This window comes from Tursiops truncatus, chromosome 2 (assembly GCF_011762595.2).
Source record: "Tursiops truncatus isolate mTurTru1 chromosome 2, mTurTru1.mat.Y, whole genome shotgun sequence".
NCBI classification, from domain to species: domain Eukaryota; kingdom Metazoa; phylum Chordata; class Mammalia; order Artiodactyla; family Delphinidae; genus Tursiops; species Tursiops truncatus.
In genome coordinates, this window is record NC_047035.1 from 75,322,946 (window position 1) to 75,337,325 (window position 14,380).

A 14,380-nucleotide genomic window follows, 5' to 3' on the forward strand; every position below is an offset into this window, starting at 1 on the left:
AGAGGTAACCTTTAATGCAGCCTTTTTTAAGCCCCTTTAAAATGGATGCACACAGTGATGTTTTCTCCTAGGCTCAAAGCTGAGTATTATCCTATCATTTTAATAGTATTTTAGGCAAGTCCTATGACAATTATACCAACAAGTTTTCCTCAAACAATTCCCCACCCCTAGCCACCACCCCTATGTTCTGCTTGTTCATATGCCCTTCACCCTTTCCCCTGTTATCATCACTGATATCTCTGCTTGTACGTGAAAGTAAAAAGCAATTCCAGCAAACTCAATGGCCCTGCTCCATAGCCTGGCCCCTGTAGAAGAGAGACAAAAGGGGAGTAACGTGAAGGACATAAAGGACCATCATGGGTTGAGATCAGGCACTACCAGAAGCCCAGCTTGTCTTTTTAAAAACAGGCTCGGTGGACATGTTCCCAGCAGGTAAGTCTTCACTGGCTTGGAGAACAGGACTACTTCACAAACACTACTGTGTTTGAGTTTCTAGAGGCTACCCAGGCCAAGAAGACATCCCTAAGAAAGAAAAAGATACACACAAACTCAGAATTACAGCCTAGATATATTCTTTTTAAAACTTTGTCTTAAACAAATAGGTTGACATATATCACCCAATAGGAATATAAAGGCAGTGGGCCTAAGAGTCAGAAGTATAGGCAATCCTAATTTACTTTGGAGGATTTGAGACAGGAAATACCAATGCCTTGTTTCATGGATGTAGGTCAATCTCAGGAAGATTGGGGAAATGGGGAAAATCTTCAGAACTTCTTCCCTTTCCCCCTATACTTAGCACCTTATTGTGCTACTTACCGCCTATCCATTCCTTCTCAAATACTAATTCCCTAAGAGGTGATTTGCACTAAGGAGATAAGCTAAACTAAGATTCAGTCACCACCAGCTTGATGTGTCATATTTTTAAAGAGCACACACAGAGGTAACTGAAAAGTGTGAACTGCTCATTATGTCATCTTTATCTACATGGCAAATGTAAGCTTTTTTTAAGCAGGGGAACTTCTCTAGCAGCTTCTACAATCAGATGTATATAGCAACCTACTCTACCAAAGGTAAGGTGGTACTGATTATATGCTCAGGGTTACTGTGTTTTCCAACACAGTTTATTTAGTCATACTTGAATTATAAGAAGGGGAACTGTAAGCTCACCTGCAGTGCTTCACCACGCACTCATTGCTGCAGTACTCATTGTCCCAGTCCTTACTCACAACGGGAGGGTTCTCACAGCCGGACCTCACACATCGAGGCTGGGGTGAGAGCGTCATAGGAGACCCACTCACCAATTCAACATCCATTTGAGAAGGAGACTCAACCTGTGAGAGGGAGAGAGCACCAAAGATGGATTGGATTGCTACTTACCTAGCTAGCCAGCTAGTCAAATTAACTCTAGGATCCAATAGAGCAACAGATGTTACAGTCCCTCACAGATGGGGGTACACTTCCAAAAGAAGGTGAGTTCTTGGTCTTCTCTATATCCAGCTTTAGAATTTTGCCATGCAGATTGACATGAAGATGCTTCCTATAAGGGGAATGCTGCCATACTGCTAGTGTTTAATCTTAATTTTACCCATTACTGACTTTATTCTACAGTTGAATAATATTCCTCTGAAAATATCAAATCAATAGAATGTGAATAGAGGTTGGGTCACCTCAACTAAGATCAGAGACTAAGAAGATAAAACGTGGTGCCATTAGCAAAAAGGAAAAAAACTTAGAGATTAATAGTTTCCTGGTTTTGAAGGGGTGGGGTGGGTGGTATTTTTCTTTAAAATGACTGCTTCATTCATTGTGGGACTATAGTCACAAACAGACCCATATTTCAAAATGACTACTGGTCAGGTACAAATTAAAACTAGGGTAAATTGGCATCTGTTTGTTTCTGAAAAGACTCAATGATACTAACCAGTTGAATTTTTCTACCTGTATTCCCTACCCATCCCCTTACTTAAAAACATCAAGCCAAGCAGTCAAGGTTTGGGAGAAATGGAAGGATTTATCTCCAAAGCTTTGGATCCTTGGGTAAGACACCTGAAAAATAACTCTATGCTTAGGATATATCTTTAGTTGACTACCGTATTACTTCTGCTTAGTTAAGGAGTAGTCTAGGATAGGAGGCCCTCTTAATGTTTCTCACCAAGAACACTATGGAGTATCTTGCAGGGAACTGACAGGATATTTCATACGCCTAGTTGTGCCAGGCATTAAATGCTAGTAGCAACCCCTGCTTTTATTAGATCAACCAAAAATGCTTACACATTTTCACTGGTCTAGAGGAAATACTTGAAAACAGAGGCTCACCTCAGGAACTACATCTGTGATCATCTCACAGATTGTCTCAGGAGAGGTTTCCTCCACTGTGTGGGTCTCAGGGCTGCTGTTCACAGGCCGCTCCGGACTCCTTTCTACAGGTGGTGGAACCAAGGTAGTCTGCATTTTTAGAGTGGGTGGAGGCACAAGCTTGACCTGCAGTGGCGGCGGCTGCTGCTGCAGATTGATTCGAAATTTCTGAGGTGGGGGCTGCTGCATGGCCTGCAGTGGGGGAGGCTGCTGCAGAATGGCGACTTGCTGCTGAGCCGGGGGCTGAGGCATTTGCTGCAACGGAGGGGGTTGTAGTCGGGGCGGAGGCAGTTGCATGGAAGCTGCTGCTGCAGCTGCTGCCTGCAGCACTGACCTAGTGACGATCTGGGCTTGCTGACTAGGCTGGATAGTAGCTGTACTGGTTTGGCCTAGTTGGATCCCCCGGGAGGTCACCACTGTGGCTGGGATAACGGTAACCATCCCTCCTTGAGACATAGTAATAGAAGAGGGCAACATCTGTTTGGTAATAATCAACTTGGTAATATTGGGCTGACCCCCAGCCCCAGAAGATGCCTGGTTTGCTACATAGGATGAAAGAGTGGAGTTAACAACAATGGAAGGAGACAGGGCAGGGGGCTCTGTTGAGGCTGCTGCTGGAGAGGCTGGCTCAGCAGTAGTCACAGGAGGTGGAGAAGGAGTCTGTGATGGGGGTGCTGGATCCAATTCCACTGTTTCCACAGTAGCCTAAAAGAAGACCAAAAAAAAAAAAAAAAATCAGGAGATTTATTCTCTTCCCCAGGACATCCTCACTCTAATCACCTCCCAAGAAAAGGTACATCACAGATTGGGGAGGCGGCGGGTACGAAGAGAAAGAAAGAAAAAAGAGCAGCCATGTGTCTGCCTGGCTAAAGTAAACAATGAAAATAAACTCAGACTGTTTGGCAAGGTTTACGATGGAAACAAATGGGAAACCTGTTACATATTTTTGAGCTTTTAATAACTATATACTATTAATAGGTTCCACAGGTTTTTGGTGGTATTTACTTCTTACAATTGCTAATATGCAGCTTTAAAAATGTTTTTATTGGTTTAAATATCCACCTACCCCAATCTTCTTACCTGACACTCTTGATTGTCTTTATAAGCAGCCAGAGCCTTCAGATACTCTTTCTTGGCAGCTTCAGTTTTCCTCTTATATACCTGCATGAAAGACAGACTGTTTAGAAAGTCCACAAACTCCTAGTAAAGACTGATAATCCTACATCATTCATCAATGAAAGACAATTCATCTCAGTCTAAATATTGACAACTCCCGAAAGCTAGTAATCAAGACAGCCACCATGGCAGACTTTCCAGTGACCATGCATCTGAAAGCCAGCCAATCAACAGTAGGCTTGCAGAATAGCTACACTTCTAAAGCCAACAGCAACCCTTGCTCACACCTGTGTAACCAGAACAAATCCTGACCCCCAATAAGATGAGTAGTCTGCTTAGTCTGGGATTGTGTCTAACCAGTATACTTTCCCTTAAGGAAATGTGCTAAACTGTTTGCAATGATAGCCACAAGAATTCTTCCTGTGCCGCATACCTAGTCTTCCATCAACAGCTGAAACTTATTTCCCATTCCTTTGAATTTGGGCTAGCTCTGTGAGTTGCTTTAACCATTAGAATGTGGCTGAATTGACAAAAAGAGAACTTGTGGACATCTGTTTTTGTTCTCTTGGAATACTGCTCTAACTCTGCCATAGTGTAAAGAAGCCAGTCTAGCCTATTTGGAGGATGAGAGACCATGTGAAAGAGAACCAAGGCATTTCAGCCAACAGGTAGCACCAACTGCCAGGCACGGGAGCAAGGTCATCTTGATAAGCCATACCAGCTGTTGTTTGGGTACGACTGTAGGAATGAGCCCAGGTAAGAACACCAGGAAAAACACCCAACCAATTTACAGAATCATAAGAAATAATAAATTGGGGACTTCCCTGGTGGTCCAGTGGTTAAGAAATAAGACGACCTGGGGAGTGTAGGGTAATGATAATTATAGCCATCTTCAATTTCAACTGTATCTTATATTCATGTAGTATCACAATTTTCATTTGTTTAATCCAGGTTAAATTTAGGGAGGTTAACTATAGTTCTCAAGTTTATATGAGGCCAATGAAAAAATTCAAACTTTGCTGTGGATTTTAGAGTTAGCTACAGCATGCAATTCACCAAAGAATAGCCTAATTTTACAGATAGAAAAAAAAGGCATAGAAAGTTAGATTCAGTGTTTTTTATAATAATTTTTTTTAAAATTAGTTTTTATTTATTTTTTAAATATTTAAATATTTATTTGGCTGCACCAGGTCTTAGTTGTGGCATGTGGGATCTAGTTCCCTGACCAGGGATTGAACCCGGGCCCCCGGCATTGGGAGCATGGAGTCTTGGCCACTGGACCACCAGGGAACTCCCTATAGTATTTAGATGGGTATTTGGGATTCAGTGTATGGCTGCAACTTTTAAGATGAAGGATGATCTTGAATGCCATTAACAAAGAGCTGATATGAAATAAGAACACATAAGGAAGTTAAAACTTGAACATTCACTAACCACTAGCTCCTTGTTATTTGCTCACCTGTTTTTGCTCCTCTCCAAGACTGTCCCACATGGAAGCCACAATTTTTGAAACCTCCCCAAAAGTGGCATTGGGATTCTGTCCCTTGATGGCAGCCTGTGTGTCACGAAAGAATAAAGCATATGCTGAAACTGGTTTTTGAGGTTCATTAGGATCCTTCTTTTTTCTCTTCTTTGGGGCCTTCTGCTTTTTCCCTGCTTCCACCACAACTGTCTTCTGGCTGGGAAGTTGCTGTGGGGGGGAAAGAGAGAGAATTACAAGAAGAAGAGAAGTATCATGTCGGGAGAACTGAAAGAAAAGGACTTTTATATGGGGTAAACTAGTCACATGAATGGAATTCTCAGAAATGCTAAAAGTAGAGGCAATAGGATTAAGACAGTAAAGTACATGAGGACCAATAAGAATGGAGATTGGAAGGAGCATTATAAACTATAACTAGAGAGGCAGGACCCCATACCCAGAAAAGAGCAGAGGAGACAGCAGGGCAGGAGTAAAGAATACTTAGTAGGAGCTGTAGGTCAAGAGTTTTATCCCAGAATAATATGGCAGATTTGATTTTGGCAGGGAATGCCTCACCCTCCGGAATTCCTCAACACCATCCTCATGAAGTGAACTAGTAGGTGAAGGTGTGGTTGAAAGACGATCCTCAGGTGACTGGGCAGGTGGCAGGATGGTGCCACCCCCTAAGCTCAAACCAAGTTGAGAACTCAGTTCTGACTGATCAATGGTGGTCAACTGGCTATGCCCCATCAAGCCAGATGTCATGTCTGTCATTGGTACATCAATTGTAACAGGTGGATTGGCGCTATACTGAGTTCCTATAGAATGATCCAAGTCCTGAGAGGAGCAGAAGGACTAATTAAACACTAAATATAAAAAGCACTACCCTTCCCTTCCCCCCACCAGAATTCAGGACAATTTATAAACCCTCTGCTTACCCAGAAAGTATCATCATTTAAACAAAGATCAAATAATTTGTCTACATATAAAACATATTAAGCTTTTTAATAAAGTACAGAAATTACAAATTGAGTACTAAGTCACTTCTTTGTACTCAAAGGCCTATTCCAAAATAACTAAAAATAACCAAAGAAGTCATAATTTTGGACAAGTTAATTTAAAGAGCAAGTAAGTTATTCAGTAATCTAGAGAGAGTGATGACACACAGGGGAATGAAAAACTTTCTCCCTGTACCCTCCTAAATAACGGCTCTTAAAGCTGCAATACACAGGCAAATCAGAGTGCATAAGGGCAATGTTAGAGATGTTTGGCATCAAGTACAGTGGGTGAAGATGTGCTACTAATGAGATGTGCTAGAAGCCCAAATACACTGATTTATAACACATACTAATCCACAATTAATACTTTTGGTTCAGACAGTTTTTTGAATACATCCCTCAGCATGCCAGCAATCACACTCACACTTGAATCCTAGGATATGAAAGCCATAGTAGTAGGGAAAAAACTTTTCTTTCAAAAATCCCAATAAATCATTTTCATTTCAGGGTTAACACTGGACATCTTACAATTTTAAACCAGTTTTCAAGTAAAATTGATTCAGATGATACATCTCACTTATTCAGGGGAAACGAGGTCTTTGTTGGTGAGCCTTTAGCCAGAGAATGGAAAATAAATACTACCCAAGTGTAGCAGGGAATAGAGTTACTTATGTCTCCCCTAACACCATGCCCATGAGCTTGGGTAAGCCTGATAATGTCTTGCCCCTTACCATGGTCAAGCCCCCACTCAGGAGCCCCCCGCCCTGCTCCATCAAGCCATGGGTCATGCCCACAGGCATGTCCAATGTCTGGACCCCATACTGGGCTGAAAAGCTGCCATCCTGAGAGGAGGAAGGGTCTGCCAGGTCATCAAAGTGGCCAACCACATCTGAGACAGCCAGTGAGGGATCAGAATCCAAGGAGATAGGGGGGATTTCAAATTCTTCGTCACCCAGGCTTGGTGTATGGAACGTCTGTAGGGAGGAAAAAAAGGGAAAAAGACTTAGTGGGAAGAGGAGGAACTGCATACTACTAAGTGAAGAACATGGCTGAGTACTGGAGATTCTCAGTGTACCTCTTTTTGGCCTGGATCCCATTTCTGTTATCAATTTCCTAGGACCTATTTAATTTTACAAATAAATCTTCCTCATATCCTTGGCCATATGTCACATACAAGGCTGCCAACATCAATCACAATTTTCAGTTCTTTTCTCTCTTTTCTACCTTTACCATCTTGGTTGTCCTAAACTATTTTGCCTATTGGTCTAATGAATGATTCTTTCAGCACCATTAGTAGGGACCCAACCTTTATAACCTGTTTAGCTATGATGCTTAAAATCTCTCTATTCTAATAGACAGCAGTTATTTCATACTTACTACACCTGAACTGTTAGACCACAGAAATTCATTGTCAACTAGACAATTATACTTTGACTGTTGTTTTAGGTTCCTTTGAAGCAGATCCTAAAAGGATCATGGGAACTTTATGCCCCTCTAAAATATATGCACTTAAGAGTTTCCTACCACTTCTCCATTTTAGAAATCACGATACTAACAACAAATAAGATTTCCATGTGTACAAGATTTTTGGAAAACCCAACAATGCTAAGATAAGGATAAGAGTGAGGAGAAAAACCTTCATTAAGAGATATAGCCAGAGGGCAAACTGGTTCTCTAACAGTTCCTGAACACATTCCTGTCTTGCTCTGAACAAGACTTTCTGCAAGAAAGGAAGAAAAAAATTATTCCAGGTGAAGACCCAAATCCTTCCTCTGAGTCCAACTACAATAATAATATACTATTTCTATTCTGAATGACGCCACAATTCACGGAGCTACAGACCAATGTCTGACCTAAGATACATTAAATGTTATGGTTCCTTTTGACACTAAAAAACTAAAATGGCAGCATCTGCAGCAACAGAGCCTTAATAATGGCAAGAGACTTTGGTGTCACAGAGATCTGGGTTCAAGTCCCTTCTCTGCCATTTACTATATGACCTTGAATGGATTTTCCTCATCTATAAAATGGGACTTGTAATGGTAATCTCCTTATATGGTTATTATGAGGATTTATGGGATTTAGTATACAAAACTTTATCACATGGCCTGATATATATAACTGCTTAATGATAATATTAATATCCTAATTATTTAACTTAACACCTGCCCCAACCAATTACCACAGATTGCTGGAATTTTAGAAACTTTAAATTCTATCAACCTTGTCACATGGCACAGTAAATACCAACTGATTCAGATCAAATTAAATAGGTACTCACAGTTTCGGGGGTTTTTTCATGATTAAGTAAAGCATTCTTTAGGAATTCCTCAAGACTTTTCCAAACCCAGAAAGGGTCTCACTAATATCAGCATTTTTAAATTTTGCTAGAAAGAATATTTCCAGCTAGTAAAACCAGGGAGAAAGAGCATGCCTGTGAAATGCTTGATTTCTCTGAAATCACATCACACTGAGAGAAGTTTCCTAAACGACAAAAAGATATGTATATAGCCTCATTTCTATATTTTCCTCCTCCAAGAGCCTTACTATTTTACTTAGCATGGTAAAAATTTGTGATATAACATGAGAGGAGCATACATAAAGAGCATGGGAGCAGACAATTCTTTAGGAAAAACTAAAACTCTCCCCAAGAACCGAACTTTTCTCAGTACACAACTCATTTTTGTTATTGTGTGGAAGTTGTTAACTTCAGGTCCATGATTTTTTTCTGAGATTTCAGTTTAAGTTCATGTGCTCATTTTTCAGGAAGAAGAGTACAAAGATTTTTACCAAATTCTCATGCAAACAAACAAAAGTTACAGGGGCAAGAAAAAGGACCTGGGGAAACATTTACTGTACTAGATTTATAGTTGTATAATAGTGGTGTACAATTTTTTAAGAGGATACAGCAAAAGTAAAGCAAAAAATGACTATCCTATTCTGCTTACCACAATAAAAAAGCAACTCTGCCAAGATATGAAAATGATACTATTAATGAGAACTGAAAAAGAATAAAAACTCATATCCAAAACAGGAGACCAGTGTTCTGCAAAGGACCAGCCCTCATAAACTATCTGGAGCGCTCTCATGGAGTACACTAAAAAACCAGACATGTAGAGATTCCATAGTAACCAATTAACAAGACATTCTTTCTATGTACCACCCCCTGGAATGTGCAAACAGCTTTGTTATTCAGTATCTGTGGCTTTAACGGTGTTTTTTTTAATTTTATTTGTTTCTTCCTTTAAAAAAGAAGAGTAAAATAATGGTAATGATCAAGAATACAGAAAGGTAAACCACACACATACTAGAATAGAGATCCACTCTAAATCTTTTACTACCACAAGTTATCTGTAAGATTATAGGTAAATCCAATATCTAAAGTTATTTTATTTTAGTGGATTCACCACATAACTAAATCATACTCTAGACTGTCAAACATAAAATAAAGATAAAACTGTAGCAAATATTAAAGTAAAAATAAATGATTTGGACACAGAAGGTGGAAATAGGAACATGATACCACTACCTTCTCAACTCAGCTTTTGTTTCCTTCTCTGTTAAATTCCTGGGCCTTTATGAGGAAGAAAGCAGTTTGGGAATTACACTTTATAAGCAAGGATGCTTAGCACTGAGAGAACCAAAATATAAAAAAATACCATTTCCCTATCTTTTCACATTCCTCTATATCAAAGCACACAATCCAGTATTTCTTTAAGTACTTTCTTGTGTAGATTATTCATTTTAAGGAAATTTATTTTAATCAAACACCTATTTATTCAACATTACCCCGGTACTACAGATTATTAAAATAGTTTAATTGTTTTTAAAAACTAATACAGTAGTGAAAATTTTAACTATTCAGCCTGAAATCATTAACTGGTTCTAATGATTACTTTTCCTAACTAAGGATAGTTATCTTTATAACTTATTTCCCCAGAGTGCTCAAAGCACAATATCATTATTTAAGTGCCAGCCTAAACAAGAGAAACAGAAAGATTAAACTCCCTTCAGATTATACAGCTTTCCTATCTCAAGCAATGCTGTAATAAATGCTAAGCCTTCCTCTCTGGACATGTACTTTTAAAAAATTATTATTATTTCTTATTTTACTGAGGCATAACTTATGTAAAGCACATAAATTTTAAGTGTATGGCCCAATGAATTTTTACATACGTAAAAATTAACCCAATTAACTACCACCCAGATAAAGATACAGAATATTTCCATCACTCTAAAAGATTTTCTCATGCTCCTTCCTAGTCAATACTCCCTCCCTTCCACAACAGGTAGCAGTATTCTGATCTCCATCAGCATAGTTTAGTGTTGTCTATTCTTGATCTTCATTAAAAAATGAACTCATGGGGACTTCCTTGGCAGTACAGTGGTTAAGAGTCCACGCTTCCACTGCAGGAGGCACAGGTTTGATCCCTGCTCAGGGAACTAAGATCCCGCATGCTGTCAGGTGCACCGTCCGCCACCCCCCGCCAAAAAAAAAAACTATTATAGTGTCTACCCTTTTTTGTCTGGCTTCTTTTACTCAGTAATATATTTTTGAGATCACCCAGGTTGCATTTATTAGTAGTTCATGCTTTTTTATTGCTGTGTTGCATTCCTTTTAACAAATTAGTTTATAGACATCTGGTTTTGTTTCCACTGTTTAGCTATATAAATAAAGTTGCTGTGAACATGTTTCGGTTAGTATATGCACTCATTTCTCTTACGTATATATCAAGGAGTGGAATTACCAGGTTACAGGGTAGGTATATGTTTATCTTTAGTAGATACTGCTAGTTTTCCAAAGAAGCTGAATCAATTTACACTCTCACCAGCAATGATTAAGAGTTATCTATATCCTTGCCAACTCCTGGAATTGTCTTTTAAATTTTCAACATTCTGATGGGTGTGAAATGGTATCTCATTGTGATTTTAATTGGCATTTCCCTAATGAGTGACGATGACAATGACACTTTTTCATATGCCTAATGACAATTTGGATATCCTTTCTTGTGAGGTGCAAGTTTATTTATTTTATTTTTTTAAATTTATTTATTGTTGGCCACGTTGGGTTTTCGTTGCAGTGCGTGGGATTCTCATTGCGGTGGCTTCTCTTGTTGCAGAGCACGGGCACTAGGCGCATGGGCTTTAGTAGTTGTGGCACGTGGGTTTCAATAGTTGTGGCTTGCGTGCTTTAGAGCACAGGCTTGGTAGTTGTGGCACAGGGGCTTAGTTGCTCCATGGCATGTGGGATCTTCCCAGACCAGGGTTCGAACCCGTGTCCCCTGCATTGGCAGGCAGATTCTCAACCACTGCGCCACCAGGGAAGCCCTGAGGTGCGAGTTTAAATATTTTGCCCATGTTAAAATGGGATTCTTTATTTTATTCTACAGAAGTATTTGAATATATTCTGAATATGAGCCAGATACATGTATTAAAATATCTTCTCCCAGTCTGTGAATTTCGGGAATTCCCTGGTAGTCCAGTGGTTGGCACTCGGTGCTCTCACTGCCAGGGCCAGGTTTGATCCCTGGTCAGGGAACTAAGATCCCACAAGCCGCATGGTGCAACCAAAAAAAAAAAAAGGTTCTTAATTTCAATGAAGTCCAATTTTTCAACTTTTTTATGGTTATTACTTTTGTGGACATTTCTTTTTCTTGCAAGAAAACTCTAAAACTTACTCTTCTAAAAGAAAAAAAATTTTTTAATTACCTTTATCTAGTTCTAAGATATATTTGGGGTGGCTCACAGTAAGACCAGAAAAAACAAAAACCACAAACCAATTGAAATAAAGGAAAAACAAATTAAAAAACTGAAACAACAACAACAAAACCAAACAAACAAGGGGGGAAAGAAAGGTGAAGAAGTTGTAATGACAAGGAGAAATGTTAACACTGACAGGGCTCTAGGCTAAAGGAATCCACTGAAATTTAGTTACGAGCTTCTTGGCAAAATAGTTTTTTAAAACATTTCTTAAAGCCATAAAAGCAAAAACAAAGGATAGACTCAAACCCGTAAAGTTTCTTGATGAGCCCAGTGTGAAATTTACAACACTCTAAATAAAGAAATTTAAGGACTTCCCTGGTGGCACAGTGGTTAAGAATCTGCCTGCCAATGCAGGGGACACGGGTTTGAGCCCTGGTCCGGAAGATCCCACATGCCGCATAGTAACTAAGCCCATGAGCCACAACTACTGAGCCTGTGTTCTAGAGCCTGCACGCCTAGAGCCCGTGCTCCGCAACAAGAGAAGCCCAGCACTGCAACAAAGAGTAGCCCCGCTCGCTGCAACTAGAGAAAGCTCTCGCGCAGCAATGAAGACACAACGCAGCCATAAATAAATAAATATAAAAAAAGAAATTTAAATGTGGAGACCCGATTCAGAAGAAATTGGCAATGATGCGTTTTCATGTGGATGAGCCCAATGTGAAATTTACAGCACTCCAAACAGTGAAATTAAACCATGGAGATATCACTCAGAAGAAACTAGCAAAGAGACAGCAAAGCATCAAACAGATTTTTGTTTTATATTGTTTCTAAATTTGCTGCTTATCTGATTCACACTTTCCCGGGCTTAGAAGAATAATAATGAATAGTAATCAGGATAAAGCAGTTTAAAAATAGCAAATGCTCCTTGCTAATCTAATTCTCATCCACGAAAACATTAACTTTTGTTATAAGTTCATTCAACAGCAATTGATAATTCTAGATACAAAACACTGATGAAAATGGTTTACACAATGTTTTTTAAAAAAAACTAAAATCCTCAAAAGATAGTACAAAGTTCAAGACTTCAGTTTCTCAAAGACCGAAAAATTTATTTCTCTGTTCCATCTTACTCTTTTGCCTTGCCTAAGCAAATGATACACTTACGACAATATTTCAACTCAAACTCTTCCACGAATACTAAAGGACCTCACCATGATCGTTACTTCTACTTCACATCATCATAAAAAACTATTATTACAGCCATCTGACAGCTGGGGAAACTTGTGACATACAAGGGTGAAGTAACCTGCCCAAACTCTGAGTCACTGACAAACAGAAATGCATGGTCTAGGGACTTCCCTGGTGGCGTAGTGGTTGAGAATCTGCCTGCCAATGCAGGGGACACGGGTTCGAGCCCTGGTCCGGGAAGATCCTACATGCCGTGGAGCAACTAAGCCCGTGCACCACAACTACTGAGCCCGTGCGCCACAACTACTGAGCCTGCACTCTAGAGCCCGCGCGCCACAACTACTGAAGCCCGTACACCTTAGAGCCCGTACTCCACAGCAAGAAAGGCCACCGCAATGAGAAGCCCGCGGACCGCAAAGATGAGTAGCCCCGCTCGCCGCAACTAGAGAAAGCCTGTACTTAGGAACGAAGACCCAACGCAGCCAAAAATAAGTAAAATAAATAAATTTATTCAAAAAAAAGAAATGCATGGTCTACTCAACTCCCTTCATGTTTTCTGGCAACTATTTCCTTTCATCCTGTCACTAGCAAAACAAGCTAACACCATGTAAGTAAACATAACTATTAACTTTTCCAAAAATCACTGGGTAGGAAATTTAAATGAAACAAAGACCCGTTCAACAAAGTATGTTTTAAAAATGAACACATTCCACAGTTAACCTCTGGTAGGTAAATTCCTTCCCTGTCTCAAATTTCTTTGGCTTAAACAATTTCTCCCCGCTGCGATCTCCCAAGATTATTGTAGTTATTTCTCCTCCACGAAAGGAGACAATTCCACTCTGTATTCCAATCCAGATCAGTCTGAAATAGGTTCGGTCTTTTCCAACGTCCTGCTTTTCTGATGACAGCAGCTTCCCGGGCCATCCCCATGGTCCTCATAGCCTGTGGAGGCAGCTGCCACTTTTCTCCAAACATCAATCGCGGACCCCGTTCCCAACACCCGGCCCCTGGCGTCCGCGCTCTCCTCCCCACCACCCGGCCCCGCCGCTGCCTCACGCCCTCCCCCCCGCAGCGTCGGCAGCTCGTGCTCACCTCGGCCCCTGACAGGAAGGGGTGCGAGGGCCCTGTGATCGTCAGGTAATTGTCATTTCCTCCGGGAAACTGGAAACCAAAAGAAAGCCGCGGGGATAAGTTAGGGGAAGCAGGGAGTTGGCTCGGAGCGACAGATTCTGACCCCGACATTATGACATCACTCCCCAAACCCTGCTCTCTCTCCCCTCCCGTCAGCAGCCTCTCCGCCCGGCTTCCCGCCTCTACTTCAACCCCGTTAGCCAGGCTCTCTCGCCAGCCTTCTAACTCTGAAGAACCTACCTCCATCTTCACACAACGCCTACCACGGTCTCAGTGCCCTCATCGCTCCCACCGCCCCACTGGACACGGAACTGCCGTCATTTCCGCAACGACGTGCGTCGCTCTCCGCTGATTGGAAGGAGCGCCGTGGGGCTGTTGCGAGTCTGCCCGGGAAGGCCGAGAGCACTGAAAGGCTAGCTATCTCCCCCTG

General features: G+C 40.8%; 1 protein-coding gene across 3 annotated transcripts; it reads right to left on the minus strand.

Annotated features, from left to right (window-relative positions):
• Positions 1-80: 80 nt before the first annotated feature.
• TOX4 (TOX high mobility group box family member 4) lies at positions 81-14,331 on the minus strand. 3 transcript variants are annotated; one of them, XM_033851369.2, is made up of 10 exons: positions 14,191-14,208; positions 13,912-13,980; positions 8,210-8,412; positions 6,660-6,902; positions 5,507-5,767; positions 4,931-5,161; positions 3,436-3,516; positions 2,317-3,060; positions 1,168-1,331; positions 81-522 (listed from the first exon to the last, which is right to left on the minus strand). In XM_033851369.2, exons 4-10 carry the CDS (start codon positions 6,726-6,728, stop codon positions 462-464), a joined length of 1,611 nt encoding a protein of 536 aa, XP_033707260.1. In that variant the 5' UTR covers positions 6,729-6,902; positions 8,210-8,412; positions 13,912-13,980; positions 14,191-14,208; the 3' UTR covers positions 81-461. The 3 variants fall into 3 exon arrangements, with proteins under 3 accessions (XP_033707260.1, XP_033707259.1, XP_019790686.1); XM_033851368.2 differs by lacking the exon at positions 8,210-8,412 and having other exon boundaries at positions 14,191-14,331; XM_019935127.3 differs by lacking the exons at positions 8,210-8,412; positions 13,912-13,980; positions 14,191-14,208 and adding an exon at positions 7,565-8,192.
• Between the last annotated feature and the right edge of the window lie 49 nt (positions 14,332-14,380).

What these genes read in the sequence shown, in the direction of transcription:
- TOX4 (XM_033851368.2), bottom strand. An exon ending in TGAGTGGGGGCTTGACCATG is followed by an intron (nt 5,768 to 6,659) that starts GTAAGGGGCAAG and finishes TGCTCCTCTCAG; the next exon opens with GACTTGGATCATTCTATAGG. An exon ending in TGCGTGGTGAAGCACTGCAG is followed by an intron (nt 523 to 1,167) that starts GTGAGCTTACAG and finishes TTTCTTTCTTAG; the next exon opens with GGATGTCTTCTTGGCCTGGG.